The sequence below is a fragment of the Orbicella franksi genome, chromosome 2 (assembly GCF_964199315.1).
Source record: "Orbicella franksi chromosome 2, jaOrbFran1.1, whole genome shotgun sequence".
In the NCBI taxonomy this organism is placed as follows: domain Eukaryota; kingdom Metazoa; phylum Cnidaria; class Anthozoa; order Scleractinia; family Merulinidae; genus Orbicella; species Orbicella franksi.
In genome coordinates, this window is record NC_138146.1 from 19,579,972 (window position 1) to 19,602,881 (window position 22,910).

Sequence of the window (22,910 nt, forward strand, 5' to 3'; positions counted from 1 at the left end):
CTAATGGCCGGCCGACTATTTCAAAGAATTATCGCCACTGGAATTTTTGCGTTTCCTCAAACGTAACCTTTCGAAGGGCAAATAACAAAATCTAACTCTCAATTGACTTCTGTTTCAAATACCCCTTACGACATAATTACATAAATAATACAAACATTCGGGTTTTTGATTAAATTGTCCTAACCTTCTATCAACTAGCTTTTTAACAGAGATAATTACTTGGTCACTTGGGTGCTGTACACCCAAAGATTACCGCCTTTTTTTTTGAAAATCTTGGAAGTGCAAATTGGGCCGAGTTTCGATGACAAAATTTTCGAGACATTATCCCGTATTTAACGTTCAGAGACCAACCGTAGAAGAGAAAGCAAGAATGAGTGACCAAGCAAAGGAACAGAAACCAAACTATAATGAATTTCTCTCTGCTTGTTTTAAGGTCATTCCACTGAAATAGAACCTGCACGGAGATTTTTGTGAAACTTTGCCTATTGATTGTTTATATTATAGGAACTTAAATTTTGAAATAAAAATGAGGGGTCCCCATGTTCGTTTAGGAGCAACAGCACCTTGTTTATACCCATATAAATCCTTATAATAGCACCATGATTGTAGTCACGATTGCTTGCTAAATTCACGTTTCCGACGATTGCTTTTTGTTCTACACTGAGAATTGGTCCATATTTATTTTACACAGAGAAATTTATTACTCAATTCAAAACAAGAGAAAAAATGATAGGTCACCATATTCGTTGGACGATTTACCTCTACGGCGAGGTCCAGCTGTAAAGAAAAAGCTGCCATTTTTTAATGCGCGCGCGCTAATCACGCATGAAATTATGCGCAGTAGGGATGCGCAATGCAATATTGGGGAATAACCTTAAATTTATCGAGCCCCGACTACCACTCAATTCTACATGATACACAAGTATCTTCAAATTTAGGTCGGCATAACCTTAAATTGCTAAATTAAATATTTTATAATTTTTTGTAAAAGAGTAATTTTATAAAAAAAATTCTCTCCGTGCAAGTCGTGAACGGCGGTAATAGATTCGTAACGCACGAGCACCGACTCGATATTTTAAACTTTTTCTAAAATTTTCTGCCTATGTTTTTTCTTCCATAATACAGCAGAGATCATCACATACACTGTACAAAGTACTGCGTTTCCGCAGAACAATAATATGTTACATTAACATAGACCTAACGTTTTACAACAACAACTGGACATAATTACATTAATGCAACAAATAATTAAACTTACTGCAGTATTCAAAAATGAAACAACCCACTACACGACAACATAGGAAGATATCGCACAATTTTGTTCTGTAATAAGGCACTTGCCTAAACTTAAAAGGCTGTTCCTTCACGATTTAACTTGTATACAAGAAACACAAAGTAGGTCAGTGTTTAACTGAAGGAACATTTGCTTAAAATGTTCTGCCGAAGATGACAGTGTCCGGAGGCGCTGGTTCCTTGAGTGGAATATTATAGAATCCTAATTTGGTGTAGAAGTCCAGAGCGTTGTTGTTTGTGGTCGCAATCTCACAGTGCACCCCTGTGCAATCTTCAGCCTTCAGCGCCGACAGAACACAGGCTAACAGGCGCTTGCCAAGACCAAGGTTCTGTCAGGAGGGAACAAAAGATGGTGAGAAAAAAAATAAATTAAAAAAAAAAAAAAACTGCCAAACAACAACTGGGGGAATACACATCAACATCAGATTAAGCACTTCTGATAAATTGTAGTGTCTCTATGTGGGTGATTGGCTCTTTAGTTTCCAAATGTTTTCTTTAATCTTCAGACTCTCAAAAGATTCATTGTGATGAGCATACTTTATCTAGGCTGTGTACATTTGCCCACTCCCCTCAAGAAAGATTGGAAACAGACTTCCATTGAGAATGAACAGACTCCATGTGATGGATAAGAGAAGATAAGGTGCAGTTGGCAGACAAGGTGCAAAGGAAAATCTGTAAACAGATTATCCATATCAATTATAATTCGATTACCATAACACAAGGCTTCCATGATTTTTTTCTTATTACTAGCAATAAAGGAACCTAAAACCCTGGGGTTTTCTTGAGAGGCAGCTACAACATACCTGTGCACGAGGAAGAAGGTATAACTGTACGTGGGTGCTGAACTTTAAAGCCAAGTCTTCAGGAAGAAATATCTTTGGACTGTGAAAACTATTGGCCAGTTGTTCTGCATATGTCCACTCTAATGAATTTCCGTGTGGCTTTTGGTATTTCTTGCAAACCTAAGAAAACAATCTGAGGTATCAAGACACACTTTCTGGCAAGTCTGTGGAGCTAAGAAAGAATATGTATGTAGACAACTACTGTTAAGTAGCAGGAAAATATATTTGTACATACCTCAGGAAGCCAGTGTTTCTTAAACTGCTCATAAAAGTGTTTTGAATCAGGAGCCGCCACTGCATAGCCACAGATACCATCTCCATCCTCCACCACGAACACATGTTCAGGACAGATCCTCAGGTATGGACCAACAAACCTACACAATGTATTCATAAATTTATTTATAACCATAGAAAACCAGCCACACAGTCACTGCTCCCCCAAAAGGGTAAACTGTGAATGCTACAAGTGACATTTTCGATACAGCTTCTTTGAGAAAGGTTCTTCAACAAAAATGCAAAAGGATACAAGACATGTCCTGCATCTGAGATAGTCCACTATGCTGGTATAGACTATATTGAGGATTTTGTGGCACCTTCGGCTGCCCGACAGGCCAACGTGACAAGGCTGATTGATATTACGGGAAGAGCTTAGTTTATAATTGCTTGGTTGGGGTTCACAGTGTTTCAGCAAGGAAGGAGAAAGCATGAATACACATATCCACACTGTCTCCATCTATCATACTGAAGCACCTTGAACTTCAATCAATAAATCAACAGTGAACCACATTACCCATGAGAACTTTCAATACTGCTATTTACACAGTTACTCTTCTGTTGTACAGCCTTTCTCAACTTAGCTCTGATTAACCGAGCAGGAGGTCTGTATGCAAGAATATTGACCGAGGTTGTGAGTACAGACCAAATGCAGTGAGGTCTGTACACACGACCAAGGTCAAGATTCTCCCATACAGACCGACTAAGCTCGGTCAATAAGATTTTTATTATATAGCAAACAAGAACAATTTTTTTTTTTTAACACTTGTAGAAAAAACTTGTCTGTGGCTCATGATTTATGGCAGTATAATACATAATTCTGGCTTCTTTACCTGTATTATTTTGTTAAAAGAAGTTTATCATGACATTTTTAATTATTAGTGTAAGAAAAATTATTACAGAAGTGTAGTTTTTTTTTAGGAAATTCAGTTACTAAAGTGCAGCTGCCAAAACAGGTCACCCACCTATCTCCTGCCATGTTGAATTGTTTGTCAGGAAATAAATCATGCCCATCTTCCCAATCATCACACGTTGCAACACAAATTTCATACAAGGATTTCTGCCAAAGAAAACAGGCATGAATGACTTGCAATTCATGTGCTTTGTCAGGTCTGTCATTAAAGGCTGTAACCCATAACACCTGTTATGGCTGAGTACGGTTGATTTTCCCTTGATGCCACGAGTTAACGCCCAAGTCGCTAGTAGAGGGAAGGTGCCTACGAAGCCCAGGGTCTGCAACCGCAGTCACATCCCCGAGGCGCTAGAACACCTGACTGGCCTGCCCAACCCGCAACCAAGTCACAAGCCCCCCACACCAGGCCCCCTACAGGCACCCATCACACTCAAGCCAGATGGCTCAGCGGAAAAAAAAATGCTGAAAAGAGGGGGGGATAGGGAGGGAATGCCAAGAACCGCTAAACTACTATAATTCAATCTATAACGCCACGCTAACAGAGCAACGAACACACTGCAAGTATATGGGACAACAACGCACTTACTAACCAAGAATACCGCTGGACAATGTCAGCCCCAGGGCTCTCACGACCACATGACTGCTGCAAACACTACAGAACACTTAACAAATGCTAACAGACGGCCAAGACACTATCAAACGCCTACAAAAAACGCTACTGACCAGACTAGCTCCTGGTCATAAACCATGTAAAATTTCATTGAACTATATCAAACGCTACAGAATGCACCAAACACTAAACAAACGCTAACAGACAACCAAGACACTAACAACCGCCTACAAAAACGTTACTGACCAGACTAGCTCCTAGTCATTAACTATGTCAAATTTCATTTAACTATATCAAAATTGTTTGTTGTCGATATAATTCGCCCACAAAGCAACAAGTTTGGTTGTGGAGAACAAGGTTACAGGTGACTCAAAACTTAATGACAGCCTTGCTTTGTTTTTCAAGTGAACAAACCATCTTTGCACAATCTTGCCCTAAGAACTGTAAGACACCACTGTGTGCACATTATGGCGCGTTAAAAAGAAGTGCAGTGTTCATAAGAAGTTATACATCCTGTAAACGTACTTTCTTGCTAATTAATGACATTAATCACACCAGCTAGCTGATTATTACAGTCACATTTTAAGTTACAATGCAATATATAGTGATTGGTTAACAATGCTGTCACAGCACCACATTGCTTATGAGCAAAAGTATTCAAAGATATACTAAAGTTTAAAGAATCTATACCTCATCTTCTGTCTGGTATGGTCTGATTGTGTAGATACGCGTAGTGGGAATTTCAGGGGCTCTCACGTTGAACACTTCATGTCCTCCATCAATAGGTAACAGTCTCTGCAAACACAATACATACTAACATTGAGAACACTAGTTCAAATCAGTCTATTCTTCTGTATGACCTTTATCATCTGCAAGAATGTTTGCAATGTATCTTGCTACCAGCCTTGTTAATACATAAAGTATGGGGTAAAATGGAAAATGTCAAGCCCACTATTGAACTTGTTTCAGCCTAGTAGAAGAAATCTCTGGGATAGTTTGTCTTTCTGAATGCCACCATTATTGCAACCTAGGGACTAAATGCAGTATCCCTGGAATACATGTAGCCAACCGTGAAACATACCTGCAGCTCTCCACATAAACCTCCTCTAAACACCCAAGGTTCAGGATCTTCTGGGTAAAAGCTTTGCCCTTTTTGCTTCCTCCTCTTGTTCTTTGTGCTCAGCCAATTTACAAATGTGTCGAGCAACTGCAAGACTTCCTTTACATCCCAGACATATGGATAGAGGTCATACAGTAGTGCTCTATTGGATGTTTCTGTTAGTCTCACAAACATCTCTCCTACTGACCGACAGATTTTGTGGAACTTCTCAGCTCTGTCATTCCATTCTGTTATCTGGAATGTGGCAAATTGAAACCCATGATAAGTGCCTTTGCTAGCATATAACAACAGTACAGTCAAACCTCTACAGTAAGGACACCAAAGGGACAAAGCTGAGTTTCAGTATTATAGAGGTGTTTATATTAGAGAGGTTGAGATTGAAATAATGAATTCTGGTTTCTCTGGGACCGAGTGAACTGTCTGTAATATAGAGGCAATCTATACAAGAGACTTTGAACAGGTCAAGTAACAGCTCAGATTAGCGTATATATTTGTAATCAAATGTAAATATTCCAGACATGATGTCATCATTGCTGTTATAGACTCATCCCACACAATTAACACCTTCCATTTTCATAAGTCCTTGAAAAAGTATCAAGAAACTGTGCAATAGTGTATTACATCATCCAAGTTTCTTAAATACAACATCAATATATCGGCAGATTGCCAATGAGATGACAGGTGACATAACAGATAAAATGATCAACTCAAAGAGTGTTGCTGTGCAGAATACACATGTACCATTAAATTATTATACAGTACCATCCTTATTACCAGGTTTGGAATAAATGGGTTTATGACCATACCTTAGATTTCTGCTCTTGTTCAGTAAGCTCCATGAAGTCTTGTGAATCTTCCTTAATTGCATTGAACTTGAGCCATTTGAAATCAGTTATGATCTGTTTGGCTTTCTGCCCATGATTGTATGGTAGGTAGAATAAATCTACCAGCAACAGAAGGTCCTCGACACTCAGTGGCGTCAAAGCAGGTTTCTCCTTTAGTTCACTTATTTCCATTGGCATTTCCTGCTCTTTCTTTTCAGTGTCTTCATCTTTCTTTTCTGACATGGAACAAAAACAGTACGTTACTGATCACCAATCAAAACATAGGCATGCAAGGCGTGCAAGAGTTATTTTTTTGTGTGAAGTGTTGGAGATAGGAGCATTCATGGAGCTGTTTACAGACATGATTTGGTTAATTTAACATGTTTTTGGTTGCGATGTACAGCAAGAAAGAAACTGGGAATTTATGATGTACATGTGATGTTACATCAGTCATGGTAAGATAGCTAAATAGTGAGCCATAAAATGTTTGACTAAACAAACTACAGTAATCTGACACGTCTCCAGATTAATGTAGATAATACCATCTTATTTTTTAACAGATAATTTGATTCGTTCTTTGATACAACCCCCACTGTGATTGGTGTGACACGCACACATGCGTAACTCCCTCACTCACTGATCACATAGCTCTTCCAACCCCCAAGAAGAATTTTTGCTCAAAATTAATCAAGTTAATTAAGAGACCTTTTCATATTTTATATGAGTGGTAAGTTTACCCTTTCTACACAACACAACACTACTTCACCAAAAATAGAAAGAAAGAGAAAAAACCTCTCTGATATGTTCAAAGTCTGATTTAATTGAATTGCACTTTAAATTGGTGCCACACAGTCTTCAAAGAACATTTGAGCAATTTTCATGCTTTTTACCCTTAAAAATATCGGACTGAAATGAATGTCATCAAATAAAACTATTAAAGTGCTACTGCAGAGACGTAAAAACCGTCCAGAAATGAAAGCTTCTCTTTTGTTTAATATCCTGGAAAGAATAGCCGATAACTTGTCAGCTCTAATTGAATTTACTCCCATATAAAAAACAAAAGTGTTAAGTTACCATTTGTACCTAAAGATAGCAAACTTCTCGAGGGAAAGAGTGGTGACAATTCATCAGCTCTAATTGAATTTACTCCCTAATGAAAAACAAGTGCCAAATTACCCTTTGTAACTAAAAAATAAAAATATCTCGTTATATTTGCATGCAACAAGAACAAAACAATCGTTACCTGCACTTACTATTGTAAACGTTAGAACTGTTTCAAATCTAAATAGTCTTGTCTCCTCTAAAACATGTCCTAAGAACTAGAAGCGACGATTCGTGACCTCTAATTGAATTTACTCCTTGTGAAAAACAAAAGTATCAAGTTACCTTTGTAACTAAAAATGAGAATATCTCATTCCATTTGCATACTACTAACTCACGAACTGTTTCAAACCTCCAGGCTCATCTCGTTCATAACTAAAATCCTCAGCCTAACCCACAGAAAATGTTGAAGTAAACCCAATATATGAATACTTCCTCCTCTTTTATAGAAGAATAAATATGGCCGTTGTGAACTTTATTGGGATCAAATCTTCTCACATATCATTTACCTTTAAAACAAGAAATTTGACTGGCTGTTTATAGTAGATCCAATCTGATTGGTGTGACATACATTCATCTCTCACTCACTCACTCACTCATCCATTGGCCTGTCCATAACATACCTGACGCGACGACTAAGGGGTATTTTTTTTTTTACAAAAAAATAACTCAAAAATTGGATCCCCTCTTTCATAGAGTGATTTTCACAAAACTGTCGCAACACCAACACCAGAACAACCACATCTTACCATGTGCAACAAATGCAATAAACCACTCAAATGCACAAAGCTACCATTTTTTCACAAAAAAAAAAAACAGTGCATCTGTGCCAATTGATTGGTTAGAGCATCTTGTGCAAGTTCACGGAGAGGGGATAGAACTCAACAAAGCAAGCCTGGAACAAGTAAAAAGGGGTGAATATTCTTTTGGTTATTTAAGTATCCTCACTGTGTGCTCCCTTCCCCTGGTCGGGGTCACTTTGTTAGCCCGGCATTCCACTCCGACTTTGAATGCGTCCATGGCAGGTCCCAGCAGCATCATCACTCAGTCCGGATGGCTAGCTTTCTTCAATTCAGAGCTTTGTAGTGTGTACTATAGAGATGAATTTGGCTTCGAATTTAACTGAAAGGGAGTGCTTAACCCTGTACTATGATTCTGTAGAGGAATTGGGGCGGCTGGCATGCTTTCAATGTTTTTTTTTTTTTTTTTTTCATTTCAAGCGGCAGTGAGTCCAGAATTGAGTGTCTAGCCTTTACTCTATCTTAGGACAGGAAAACTAAAAAGCGATAACTCGCTTAAAAGGCTTCGGATTGAACTGAGAAGCGAAATAACAATAGAAAAGAGAACAAGGCATTGAGGTAAATCATTTTGATTGCAAAAATATCAAAATTTTGGCTAAAATGTAGATTACAGTTTTTCCCCATACAAACCTTTATAAATTCAAACCGTTGTAATGAAACAGCTCCATATGCTGCAAGGCGAGAGTCACATTTAGTGTACTCAAACTCGGTCGTTATGTAATTATTATCATAGTAGATGTCAGCCATAGTATGTCACTGAACATTCGCATAAAGATTGTAATAATAACTCCTTGTATCGTGAGCTTGGGCCGCTCGTGTTTGAGATAGTTTTTGGACGAGAAAGTGACCTACATCTTTAAGCCATTTGGTTTTTTCAATTTTCTTTTTCGCCTTTCCTTTTTCTCCTTTTCTTATCTTTTTGCTGCAGTGATAGACCTTCTACTGGGCTTGCTTCCAGTTCAAAAAGTCCTGAAAGACAGGCAATTCCTACTACTGAGTAGCCAAGTGTAGTTGAAGGAAATTTTGCTCTGAGTTTTTCTGTGCATTTTTGAGCATATTTCAGACCCCACTGACCCCATCACTCTGATCTCAGCATCATTGCCTGATTTCAAGCCGAAAAGGACTAGGTACGAGTCTACAAATTATGGGTTTAGCAGCTATTGATCCGCATAGTCATAAAGTGCATGCCAAGCTTCACAAAATCCCCAAGTTTGGTGCAAATAGACTTAATAGTAAGAAAGATACAACCATTTGAAAACATCAAAATTCACCAAAAATGTATGGCCATTCGGACGCTGTGTCCCGATGACCAAATATTTCTATGTAATTTTGGCGTTTTTAAATGGCTGTATCTCAGTCAAAACTAGCCTGATTAACACTAAACTTGGGGATTTTGTGAATCTCGATGTGCACTTTCTAACTATGTGGATGAATAGTTGCTAATCCCATAATTTATAGACTTGTACCTAGTCCTTTTCAGCTTGAAATCAGGCAATTGGAAAGATATTTTGCTCCAGCAGAACTAGATAATGCCAATTTTGGTGAAAGCTGATGACGTCGGGAGTAGAACAAAGGGCAACATTCATCATGGCCAGTCACGGCCAGCACGGGTGTCAATAAGTTAAAAGGGGGTAAAAGAAATCCATGGAACCAGCTCAAGACTTCTAAAGTGAAGAAAATCTTTCAGCTTTCAGCTCATACATGAGTATGTAGCTATGAATAATATTTGTAATTTCTAGCTCTTACCTGAAGCCGAAGAAGTGCTAAGCTTTTTCCTACTGTTTTCCTTTGCCACCTTTATTGGTGAAGGAGTCACTACAGGTGAGCACACAGTGGTAGTAACATTTGTATGTGAAGTTGGACATGTCCCAATAGGTGCTTGCACAGAAATTGGCATAGCCTCAGGTGTCATACTGTAGGCACCACTTTTGGCATAGGTTCTGGATGTAGCATGTTTTACTTTAGAAAATTCTTCCAGCCAAGCAGATACAGCTTCTCGCAGAGCATTCTGTGGGTTGTAACTGGTACGTACAGTAGCGCTCCTAGATTCACTCAATGAGGTAGCACTTTCTGTCTCCATTTCACCTTCTACCTTCACACTTTCACTATCTGTTTCACTAGAACTGATTTCTTGAGAAACTCCTTGATCAGCATCTTTCTCACAATTGCCATCTCTATCACTCTCAGTACTGGCAAGCAAATCTTCTTCCATAGGTTCACTCGAACTACTTGATTTCTCAGCCTTTAAATCAATACTCATCGGTTCTTCAGCAGTGAGCAGGGAGGAATCTCTTAGCCATGAAGATAGAGTGTGGACAGCAATGAAGTTACTCTCAAACTCACAGTTAGGATTGGTCAGTACACCATTTAGCAAGGGGAAAAGTTCAACTGGCCTCCCGTCGTACGGACCCAAAAAGACACGTCTCTGATCATAGTCATTGGCATGAATATTGTCCCAGATGACAGGTTTCCTTTTAAGCACTGTTGTAAGAGCCTCAATAGTTTGTGTGGTAATCACTTTGGAAACCACTTTTGGACCTAAAATGAGTGAAGTACCAACATAAGAATAATGTTGTATCAAGCATAATAACACATAGTACACAGACACATAGGCTGCTATATACAGGCACGTCTAGTCTTTCTTTCCCAAAGCCAGCATTTTTCAAAGAAAACTGATTCCTGCAATAGCCAAGAATATTAGAAACTAACCAACTCAATTCAATCCATGCAATCACAGGGCAGCATATATTTAGATGTAGAGCATAAATCCAATGAAGATTAAGCCCATCACCATAATAACTATTATGTTCTCCAAAATATATTCATTTTCTGTGGTTTGTGGAATTTTTTCAAACAAACAAAACAATGCACTGTGACTTGTGTGCGCTCTCAACCTTCATGGAGTTTGAACCCTACCTAAAAGATGCTTGGGAAAGGTGAAAAGCATTTTTTTATTCAATATACTCAAAGTTAGGTCAGGTACAGAGCAGACAACCTATCTCTAACCTGATCTCGGCCACCTCACTGAAGCCATCAATTAACAATGTAGGTTTTGTACAGGGATAATTGCCAAATGTCATCTTCCAAACAGACACACAGAAAAGAACAGAACCTTCACTCCATTAGTTTTCAATCTTTGATTTTTTTTTTCTTTCACTCGACAAATTTGCTAGTGTTTTTTACATCAACAATATTCAACACACATAAACACAGACTCAATGATCACTCACTACATTAACCACCACACTGAACACAATTTAGAAACACAACAGCAGCTTTATAAGGCCATTATGCACAGCAAACTTCTGGCACAAGTGGGTTTCCTGACTCTTCTCTGAAAGTTTGTTTGTCCAAATAATAACATCATTTCCACAAATAAATTGTACATGCATACATGTGCTAGAACCTGCTATGATGAGAATGACCTATAACATCAAAGCAACAACTGTTTTCACTAGTATTGCTCTTCCTTTCTTAGTTGAAAACTTGAATAAGGTTGCAACAATCCTAAAATTTTTTTTTCAAGGTTACAAAGAAATTCTTGAGTATTTAACTTTTTGCAAAATTTTAATCCATGAATACTTTCTCTGCAGTGTTCCAAACATTTTTTTAAAGATCTTTTGCTGAAGTAGGCACAGTAGATGAACTTGTGTATTTCCAACCTTTTAGAAAGAACAATCTCTGAAAACAGAATTATGCAACAGGTTACTCGCAATATTTAGACAGACCATCCTTTTTCATTAAATATAACCACTCCCCAGAAATCAACTGATAAAAACATTTAAGTATTTCAGCTGATAACCTTAGCAATAGCCTGAAAAATCCAGATTTAACTATGGCTATAGCAGTAGGTTTTAAAATTTAGCCATATTAGTTGGAGGATGGTTTCATTTAATGAACAAAGCAAAGGCCATTTAAATGCTGCAAGACACCTTTTTCAACTGTTGATTGCTGTGTTACTTTGCAGTATGGTGCGTCTTCACAAATATCAAAAGGTGGCACCAGTTTTAAGAAACCAATCCAAACTTGGAGGGGGCAGCACAAAAATAATAGTGGGTACACTGCAAAGAACACCATTCAACAGTTACAGGGAGCAAGAAACATTGATGTTTATGTCTCTTCTCTGGGGTAATTCATGGAGTTTATTTCAGCTGTATTAACCTGGTAGAGTTGCAGACTGAGTGAAGGTTCTGTGCAATTTTGAAAACAAAAGATTTTTTCCAAAATGGTCATGACATGGCATGAATTTTTCATTATGAAATTTGTTCAAAACATGTAAATTATGTTTGACTTGGTACCTTCTTGCAACATAAAGGTCCACAGGTTGCCTGACTGTACATTACAAACCAAACCTGGAATATACAAAATTATTGTTCAGTGCTCATTATTAAGCACATTCACAACATGCTCACAAGAATACACCCCCTGCCATTCAAGAAACTTGTACCTATATTTTCACAAATGAGATAAAGTTGGGGGAAATCTGTCCCTTTATCAAAATTTTTTTAGTCTCTGTTCCTCTCCATGTCCATTTTTTTTTCCACGTTGCATTTCAATCAGTGCTGGGAAATGAAAAAGTTTGCACACTTCAATTTATGCTCAATTTTCAATTTTCACAACCATGTTGTTTGCATTCACAAACACTGTCCAGAGCATATGAGAAAAGAACAAAAAACAAGGGGTTAATCCTGTAAGCACATTGTAAGGAAAGTATTGTTTATTTTATGAAAACAGAATTTTTACGAGTTGGTTAATTTGTTTACATTTTTAGTTCGAGGAAAACTTGAGCTATGTTTATTTGATGTTATTTAGTTCAAACTTCCTCTGAACATCATAATCATCACATCATGAGTCAGAGAAACTTTAAACTGCTGGACTAACAACCCTACTGTACATAAGAAACCATGGATATCTGAGGTTGAAATTTTGAAATACTGGCTGGCTGGCAGGAAAGGAAAAACTAAGATGCAACTGTACCTTCAACCAAGCATAGAAGAAGCAGGCTAGGATTTGTCCCTCACCAACACTGCTAAATGAAACAGGACATGTTGACAACAAAACCAGCATTCATCAATAATAAATCAAAAGAAAAGGCAAAGTCACAAAATTAAATCATAAAAATGATTTACCTGTCCACATAATGTTTATCTTCGGGTTAAGTTTATTCCCCAAGGTAATGAGGTAATCAGATGTCTCTACAGTTGGAACAGCTCTGGTGCCACAGTACTCTAAACACAAGAACGATTTAATCAGTCTATAATAATATGTGAAATACATAATATTCCATGTTCCCAAGGCTTAATAAGGATGGCTTCCAACTGGGTGTAGGAGTAAACAGTACAGTATATATAGTTAAAAGAAATTTAACATAGTCAACGACTAGGAGCTAGTCTGGTCAGTAGCATTTTTGTAGGCGGTTGTTAGTGTCTTGGCCATCTGTTAGCATTTGTTTAACGTTTGGTGTGTTCTGAAGCATTTGATATAGTTCAATGAAATTTTACATAGTTTATGACCAGGAGCTAGTCTGGTCAGTAGTGTTTTTTTGTAGGCGTTTGATTGTGTCTTGGCCGTCTGTTAGCGTTTGTTAAACGTTTGGTTTGTTCTGTAGCGTTTGCAGCAGTCATATGGTCGTGAGAGCCCTGGGGCTGACATTGTCAAGCGGTATTCCTGGTTAGTATGTGCACTGTCGTCCCATGTGCTTGCAGTGCGTACATTGCTCTGTTAGTGTGGTGTTGTAGATTGAATTATAGTAGTTTAGTGGTTCTCGGCGTTCCCTCCCTATCCCCCCCCCCCCCCCCCCGCTTCTTTTCAGCATTCTTTTTTTCCACTGAGCCATCGGCTTGAGTGTGACAGATGACCGTAGGGGCCTGGCATGGGGGGCTTGTGGCTTGGTTGTGGGTTGGGCAGGCCAGTCGGGTGTTCTAGCGCCTTGGGGATGTGACTGCGGTTGCAGCCACCGGGCTTTGTAGGCACCTTCCCTCCATTAGCCACTCGGACGTTAACTTAAGGTTATTTCTCAGAATTGCATTGCACATCCCTACTGTGCATGATTTTCGTGTCATTAGTGCGCTCGCGAGCATGTGTATATCCACAACATATACAAAATGGTGGCTTTTTCTAAACAGCTTGGCTTGTGAGAGACAAATCATCATTTTTTCTTGGAAACGGGTAACGGGACCTAACAATTAATTTTTTTTTACTTAGTTTGAATGCAGCAATCACCTTCTTTCTATACAGTGAATATTCACCAATTTCTATTGCAGAGTAACAAATTTTCACTGAAAATGAGAGCATAGCTAGCACTCTTAAAAGATAAAATGTGTCCTCAAGAGCACTGTGTGCTTGGAAGATATCGATTCCCTGTCGACTAAATATAGGTGCATTTATCATGAAACGTACATCAAATTGCTCTTTAACATTGATGCAATACATCCATTGTTGTATTTCTTGCTTAACCAGGGCTCAACACTAACGGTAGCCAACTAGCCACAGACTAGTAGAAATTTAGTTTTGGCTAGTAGGTTTTTGATTTCCACTAGCCACTTTGGCTAGCAAACAAAATGAAATTGGCCGCACTAGTTTCTTCCTCAAGGAGGAGAAATGCAAACACTTTTCTCAGAAACAAGGCCAGAATTTCATTAACGTATTATGTTACTGGGCACATGCTGTTCAGCAGGTATGCAAATTTCAGTTTGTTTACTTTTTGCTGTGTGGTATGGGTAACTGGACATGTTATTATGTTTAATGAAATATTTGACAAACAAGACAGCATTTTCCAAAAGCAAACATTGAAGTTCTTTTTTGTTACAAAATTAGTAGAACAAAACATGAGCTTCCTGATAAAATCATACACAAAATCATGCAGAACTGTAAAGGGATAACATTTCATTTAGAATATTAAAGTGCACCTAACCCCCCAATTTTTTTTTCGCCTAAACAAATCTAGACTTTATTTGAAGCATTTGGGCGAAGAAATTTTTGAATTTGGTTGAATCTTTGATTTTCTATGCCCTTTCAAAGTTGCAATTAAGTGTTTCACAACCGCGTTTTAGGGAGTCTGGGGCGGCGGTACCTGATGACGTCTACCCAGGAACTAAACACAATAGCGCCTCAGTCAACTCTCTGTATTTGCTCGAGAAAATAGAACGCAAAACTAATCGTTCCGATATATTTTGTGGCTAAAACGTCCAAGTTTTGTCTCAGAATCATTTCTTTTTCGTCACTGGAGTCAGAGTTAAGTTTCGATTTGGAAGGCTCCGAAATAAACTTCAATCGAGCACATTCGACAACTGTGAACTCACTGCTTAGAGCTTTGAGAGCAATTTACAATATTTCAAGCGACGACGGGGAAGACGTCTTTGCGGACGAGCTGCCTGTATATTAGGAATGGAAAGCTAGATACGAAGTGGAGGAGCAGGCAAACAAAAAGCAGGAAAGAAAACTCAAGGACTGCTTTGGATGGTAATTTCGTCAACTAAATATAAGATTCCCACGCGTGTTTATAGCCCGTTTACATTTGTCCTTACCGAGAATGTATTTTGTCAAGGTTCTGTTAAATCCAGTTTGTGTTTTATTTTCAGTTGAATGCTTCATGTTTATAAGAGCGACGTACGTGTTGCAGTTTTCGAGACTTGATGACCTGCAAAACATTGGCTTCGATCAATTGAAAATCGTATTGTTTGGACCTGTATTTTTGAAGCTGCGGGAAGCAAGGCGGAAGGAAACATTTCATACAATTACCGATTTCACATTGTCACACGTTTTAAGTCGTAACTCCAAATAACCAATGTAAATTGTTCTCAAAGTTTGCAGTGAAATTCGTCGGATAAGCGAAAAGGATGTGTTCCCTAAACGGTCCGCAGATAATGTTACGCGGTCATATTTTCGACGCTATTGCACAGAATCTTTGTCGCACTGCTGATTTCCAAACCTTCGAAAAACTCTGTGAGTCTAACAATTTTGTTATCATGTAATTCTAGAGGATTAATCTTCGACTTTCATCTAAATCGAAAGAGAAATAAGTGTTGGTTAGCAGCGTACAGTTGCGATCTATTTACATATCAGTATAACGCTTCTTGATCATGACCGGATCACACAACTTTGCCGGTTATGTTATAAATACTGCGGGATTGGAAGATATCGGTTGTAGGTAGTATTTCTACAAATTGCTGGTTAGCTTTAAGCAGAAAATTTATGAAAATAGCGTTCGAAAGTCTGCGGAACAAATTCCAGTGACAGTTCTTCAATGGTTCTCATAGATTCAGTTCGCTTGTTTCGGTTTGACAAAATCAACCATCGTTTACGTCTTTATTGCACCATTAGCCGATCATCGTCAGTAAATTGTACAGTATATCTTTCTTTAAATCTGGAATATTGCTGCAACAGCCGATAGCACCTCTGGAAGGCGTTTTTGCGCACTTTTCGAATGTGTATTGCACCATCCTGAAGGAAATGAGAGGAAATGAGATATCCAACCTTCTGGGTAGACGTCACAAGAGCTGCTGGACCCATTCTCCTCAAACTCGGTCGTGAAACAAAATGGCGGTGTTTTGGAGTTATTTTCGAGATTTCGTCGTGGCACAGAAAATTGAGGATTTAACGGAATTCAAAAATTTTTTCGCGGAACTATTTCAAATAATAAGTAGATTCGTTCTAGCGAAAAAAAATTTTGGGGGTTAGGTGCACTTTAAACAACACATGGGTGATTTGTTGTCATATGAATACTGACAAACTTACCACTACAAAAATAATTGGATGAGAAAGATTTACTTCCTTCGACATTTAAATCAGCCGCTTTTAGCAGTCGAATTTTGCAAATAACAGTTAGCAGTATTGTTCAGATAGTTGTTTTGCTTTTGAAACATTTCTACAGCACCTGTCTGTGAAAAAGTCTCGACAGTTTTTACAATGACCTTTTGCGGTCTCGATATTTTTCCAAGGAAGTCTCAAAGAAACACTTTTGGTTAGTGAAAAACATTTTTGGCTAGTAACATCTAAGTTGTCACAAGCCACTAGGCTAGTAAGTTGAAAAGTTAGTGTCGAGCCCTATTAACATTTTCCCTATTTTTCTGCTGTCACAAAGAGTAAAGTGAGTGGTTCAAATATAAACATTCTCACACACCAATACGCTGAACCACGCAGCCTGATGTTTATTAACATTACAACATAGCTGTCTTGCAATGACACAAAAAAGTGGCTAGAGAACAATCTCACTTCAACTTAACACATTCTAAAAATACTTCACAGGTGGGTGGGGCATGTCGGGCAATGGCGGACAGCAAAACAAAAACTTAACCTTACACAAGCCATGTGACCTGACCCCCCACACACTTGTACTCAGACTCTCAGCCATGTGTGAGAAAAACGTTTTCCACTTCTTTCGTTCCTCGGCCAGCGGGAAACCACACTTTCTAAAAGCAGATAATTTAAGGAATCATGGGGTTTATTGAAGGTCTTCCTGTTCCTAAACGAATACCGGGACCACACATTTTATTTCAAAATTTACAGTGCATTTACTGAAACCGGGGCTACCCAGACAATGAAAACCAATCAGATGGCAGAACTGGAACAGTAGATTCCAGCATTTTCAAATCCAGCCAATCAAATGTCCGGTACAAAACAATGAAATCTCAACTAATTCGTTGAGATGCTAATGCAATTAAGGTGTCGCTCAATAAATTGTCAAGCTCAAGCCGTTAGTAGTTTCGGGTGCTTGCAGCCATGCTTGCGGGTTTAAGAGAAATTACATGCTGCACTTTCTATGGGGTCGTTGGTTGGTTGGAAAATACATGAAAAGAAAAGCTGCGTAAGAGTGTCACTCATAAATATTTATATCGCCAGCAGAGTGAGTGGTGTAGGGCTTGAATATTGTCGTGGCTGTTTAAAAGAAACCCTTCAAATGGTCTCTAGGTAGTTGCGCATGTGCACAGGTTTGAAATGTACGAATTGGAAAGGGAAGTAACTGAAAGAAGCTGGAAGCAAACTTCAAGCAGAAGAAATGAAAAGTTAACTTGATACAAAAATGGACTTGCAACCTGAATTCTTTGTTAAAATATCTTTGATTTTTCCATCCAGGGGATGAGGTTCCTATGCATGGCGCTATAATCTTTTGTTTTTGAGTGAGTGATTTTACCCATTGAGGCTTTGATACTACAAAGCGGAAAAAAATTCATTTGAATTTTCCATGAAGATGTTATTTCAATACACTGATAACCTAGAAAGGGAACTCAAACTCTGAAATGTACAGCTGCTGAGACAATGAACATGATGGGTTTTCCAAGAACTGCGTGGTGGATAACCGAAAGCCTTGTAAAAATAAAAACATGCACAGACAACAGAAGCGGAATCTATTTTGTAAAAAAAAATGTCAAAATCTATTATCCTATGATTTTAAACAACAACCGTAAAAGTGAGGACGTATGATCACAGTGGAAAACGGTCAATCTAATGAGTTTACCATGCTTGTCAATGTAAAATCTGAAGTACAGTAACACAATATTTTCTGACACGAAAGTACTAACCGCTTGAGCTTGACAATTTATTAACAGACAACATAGTTGGGTAAGCATCACAATGAATAAGTTGAGATTTCATTGTTTTGTACCGGACATTTCATTGGCTGGATTTCAAAATGTTGCAATCTATTGTTTCAGTTCTGCTGTCTGATTGGCTTTCACTGTCTGGGTGGCCCTGGTTTCAGTTAACGCACTGTAATTTCTCTTCATATAAGCAGCCAAGCATTAATGATCCTTTTTCGAGACCTGGTCTGAGCTGCCACTAACGATACTACATTTAGGAAATAACACACTGGCTGTGGGTAAAATTTGGGTGGCAGGGAAGGATGACTGGGGAGTAGGGGCCCAGGAAGGGGGCCCATCTGGGGGAGTACAGATTGGGTGGTACCGGGGATAGCCACCCTGGAATAAAAGTTCCAGACCCGCCTCCAGGGGTGAGGCCCATATCCCACAGTCCCGGGGCACTGAGGGAACCAGGAGGGGAAGCCCCTCCTGAGTGGAGTACAGATCAGGTGGTACTGGGGGTAGCCACCTTGGAATAGGTAATTTCTCCGGACCTGTCTCCAGTGGGCTAGAGCCTTACTGTGGGGTAAAGTGCAGCTAATGATGCACTTCCCTGCCACAGTTCTTTATTGACAAACGACAGAAAGTCACCAAAATACAAAGTCCCTGTTCATTGCACTCTGAATGACAAGGTCTAAGGCTTGCTAAGAGATAGATAGCCGTAGCCTATAACCATTGATGGTATAATTTTTTTATTTTATATATATACAAATGATATCTACAAGTATATATGGATATACGTTTTTCTAAACGTAACGGAATAGTAATGTTCAGTATATCTATCCATGACGTTCTCAGTTGTAGTGTCAAAGCTTGCCCTTTTTTTTGTTTTTTGTTTTGTTGGGAAAGACAAAGTATTAGCCTTATTCATGGCGAACATTTCTATAGATCTAAATGATTTTGTTTATTCGCTTAAAGATACTCCTAAAGCGTAGTATCAGGGGTTAAAATGTGTAGAGCAAAGATTCCAGTCATTGGGGGGGGGGGGGGGGGGGGCAGTGGGAGGGAAAAAGAAAAATTAGTGGTGAAGGATTGGCGCAAACAAGAAGACTGAATACAACGAGGAGCGTGTGCTTGACTAGAGGTCATGGACATGAAGTGGACACATGAGAGACGTGACTGGAACCATTGATAGACTGTCTTTTGCAGATGTAGAGTGGCATTACTTAGGAAATGAAAGGTTTGTTGTGATATCTAAAGGGGGTGATTGTTTTCAACTGGAATCCTTGATGGACTTTGAGATCAGGAATTGGTGGCATGTTACTCATGTTACTGGGATTTACCTATGAGCGTGACAAGAGGTTCATAGTGTTACATGTCTCTGAAATAAAGTGTTACAATGCAGAATGTGTGTGCCTGTCTTTGAGATATTGTCTCTCAGGTCTCCTTAACATCAGTTTATGGATGCCATAAACTTAAACTATAGTGAAAATAATTTCTTGCGCAGGACTGTGTAACCAAATTTTTGGTATTGTGAATAACAGCTCCCTAGTAGGCAAGATATTACAACTGCTGTTCTCACAACTTTCTTCATAACACTGTGAACTTCCTTCTGCAGTGATTAACTCACACTGATTTTACTGACCATGTTTTTATCAGGCTGAAGTTAAGAACCTACTTCAGACCACATCCGAAATGTTCGCAAAAGCAATAAGCAAAATGAAAAACACTCAAGTTGCCTGCCCAATATTGCATGCATGGCAACTTTTCACTTCTTCCACCTGTTGAATGCCCTGCACTTGTACACAGTTTTAAGAATTTGTTGTTTTCCCACATAATTTTCTTTCTTTAAATATACAAAGTAGACTCCAAATGCTTGCACAGGTGAAAATGCAATTTTGCACATTTAATGTTCATTAACGCGAAGGATGACAACAGTCTTAAGCCAAATCAGCATCTTGGTGTCCACACCCACTTTTTCGAGAAACTTATAATTTTTTCACAAGCTTCCCAGTTTAAAAACTCTGGCTTAAAGCCTGGTTGACACTCTGGTCCGTATTCAAAAGTCTGTTACTGTAAAATAACCAACTAACATACTCATTATGAAATAATTACAAACAAAGATAACAGAAATGACAAATTTACAGTAGATGGGTAATTACCTGTTGGACAAAAGAGAAAGCTTGGGCATCTCAAGTGTTTGTATATGTTATTGGTGATTTCCACCTGAGCATCTCCAAATGAAGTAAATGCTTCAAGATCGGCACCATGAAGCTGTGGGTCAATGTCGTCAAATAACAAGGCGAATGCCACACATCCAAGCTTTTGTACCTGAGATGAGATAAGCACATCAATGCAGGTGAGTTGTTAATCATCATATAAAGCCTAAGTAAATCTAAAACACCATATAAGCTGGACTCAAATAAATGATGTACAATTCACAACTAGTAGAAGTTACTTTATGAGAATGTTTAAATCAAAGACCGGCAACTTCAATGAGAAAAGTCCATCACATACATTGCACACTCAATAATTTAAGACATAACATAAAAAAAAACATACAGTTAATATCATATCTGTAGACATTTTAATCTACGTACTTTGGACTGGTACTTCTACATAGGTTTGTTGGCTGAGTGAATTAAAATAAAACAATTTCTACCTGATCCATTTTCTTTTTGAGCAGCTGAACATCTCTTGAATTTGAAAACAAAATATCAAGACCAGGTGACAAGGCATAGTAAAATGTTATTCCACACTCCTTTGATGATGCAATGAGCTGCTTCAAATTTTCTGTCGAGAGAATGTAATTAACAATGCCATTAACTCAGAAGTGAAACAATAAGACAAGTTATGTCTCACTACATAGCATGACAACAAACTAAGTTGAGTTCTTTTCACTTGATAGCTTCCATAGTACTTTTTGAAGAAAATAGAATTTAACATCATAGAATGCAAGTTTTCAAGTTAAAATTTTTTTCATGTGGAAGATCTACGTAGTGGGTAGGCAGTGATTTTTGGATGACTAAGTCAGTAATTGAATCTGGACTAAATCAAAGGACCACCTAGAAACTACTTCAACTGTCAACCCCTCTTCCCTGGCAAAATTTCAAGGGTCTTAACACTTAATGACTAGTCCCTGAAGAAACCAGCTAATATTTTAGTTCCCTCAAATCTCAATGATTTCCTCTGCTCAATTGCAGACACTAAAATTTTAGAGGAGAAAAATTATCTTGGGACCAGTCATAAACCCTCCTGGTCTAATTTACCTGTTTCTTCTGGACTGTAAAGGTCCCTCCATAGGGCTCTGTGTTTGAGGTCATCTTTGGGAGCATATAAGTAAGTATTCATCCCCAGGTTCTTTAATCTAGTGCAGAAATTAGAAAAGTGCATGAAGTCCTATTACATGAATCTTTAATACTGAGCTCCTAATGTACGCCTAAGAAGCCCTATCCAACATCCTCCATTCTCTTTTTAACCTCCCTCCTCCTGTTGCAAAAATGTACAACTCTTACAACTCCAATTTCATTGAAAATATAAACTGATACTGCCAAGGTTTTAATAAATAAAATGGATGACTCAGGTTGCTTGAAAGACATGACAAGAACTTGACAAATAAAGAGCTAAGTAAAACTAAAACTTGCTTTCAAGCTCTCGAAGTACCTGCCTGTTGCTAGCTTATTGTTCGATTATTGTATATGGCAAGAAACAGCAAAAACATCTTGTGTTTTGCTTTATCAAATGATTACAATACTGGTAAGCAAGTGACCAGAAAAATTCTTACATAAAAGTCTGTCTCTCAATTTGCCTCAATTCAGGAAATAATAGATACAAATTTGTGCATGTATAATTAATTTCAAATCACTCTAACCCTGTAAATCAACCCACGGAATGGCAAAACTCCATCAAATAAGTTTGGCCATAGTTGATTATGAAGCAGCAGTGCTAAGGGTCATCTCATCACAAACATAAGCCTGAAAAGCAAGTCAAGTTCTGGACAACTGTCGAATACTGGTATGCTTACCCCCCAAACCCAGACATAGTACAATCTCACCCAAAACACAGCTATTTATACCTCGCTACTTGAATAAATTGCTGTCCCTTATGAATTGATGCAATCCTTGTTTTTGAAAGAAAATTTACCCTCATAAGCTAATGAACTCCGATCCAAACCCTTGCGAGTGCAGGTTCTGACATCCCATAGTTTCTTCGAAAGAAGCTTAGGTATCAAACACGACTTCAATGATGTGTACACCGTTTTTTTACCTCAAGAACAACTCCTTTCGCTGTTCAAATGTCCACGGTCTTCCATAGAAACCTGTTATCAATTGAAAGTGGAAAATAGGTCATTTAACCGTCATAAATGAACGCCTTTGTGGTACATGAGCTTTTGTGCAGTGGGCTCGTAAGGAAACTCGAGGTGCCTTTTCGTTAAAAAACCGCTTATTACCTTCAACTACCCCGCTTAGAAAAACTTCAGTTTTATCTTTAGATGAATCTGAAGTCATTGCATCCCTTTTCTTTAATCCTACGCGAAGTTTCAGTTTTGAATTCTTGAGAATACGAACTCGACCAGATAACGCCTTCATTAGTAAACCAGTCGCTCTCGCAAATTCG

General features: G+C 38.4%; 1 protein-coding gene across 1 annotated transcript; it reads right to left on the bottom strand.

Moving 5' to 3' along the window:
• Positions 1-1,059: 1,059 nt before the first annotated feature.
• LOC145478502 (protein O-GlcNAcase-like) lies at positions 1,060-22,897 on the bottom strand. Its single transcript, XM_081456543.1, has 14 exons — positions 22,744-22,897; positions 22,560-22,611; positions 21,563-21,660; positions 20,956-21,086; positions 20,456-20,624; positions 12,906-13,004; positions 9,523-10,314; positions 5,858-6,111; positions 5,013-5,285; positions 4,622-4,726; positions 3,374-3,468; positions 2,371-2,509; positions 2,097-2,255; positions 1,060-1,622 (listed from the first exon to the last, which is right to left on the bottom strand). Exons 1-14 carry the CDS (start codon positions 22,880-22,882, stop codon positions 1,428-1,430), a joined length of 2,700 nt encoding a protein of 899 aa, XP_081312669.1. The 5' UTR covers positions 22,883-22,897; the 3' UTR covers positions 1,060-1,427.
• Positions 22,898-22,910: the final 13 nt, after the last annotated feature.

Bases quoted from the DNA above. Each gene is read 5' to 3' on its own strand.
- LOC145478502 (XM_081456543.1), bottom strand. From the start codon at position 22,882: ATGAAGGCGTTATCTGGTCGAGTTCGTATTCTCAAGAATTCAAAACTG. The intron at 21,087-21,562 runs GTAAATTAGACC...TTCTCTCGACAG, and splicing joins TTACAGTCCAGAAGAAACAG to AAAATTTGAAGCAGCTCATT. The intron at 13,005-20,455 runs GTAATTACCCAT...TCTTGTGTTTAG, and splicing joins CTTTCTCTTTTGTCCAACAG to AGTACTGTGGCACCAGAGCT.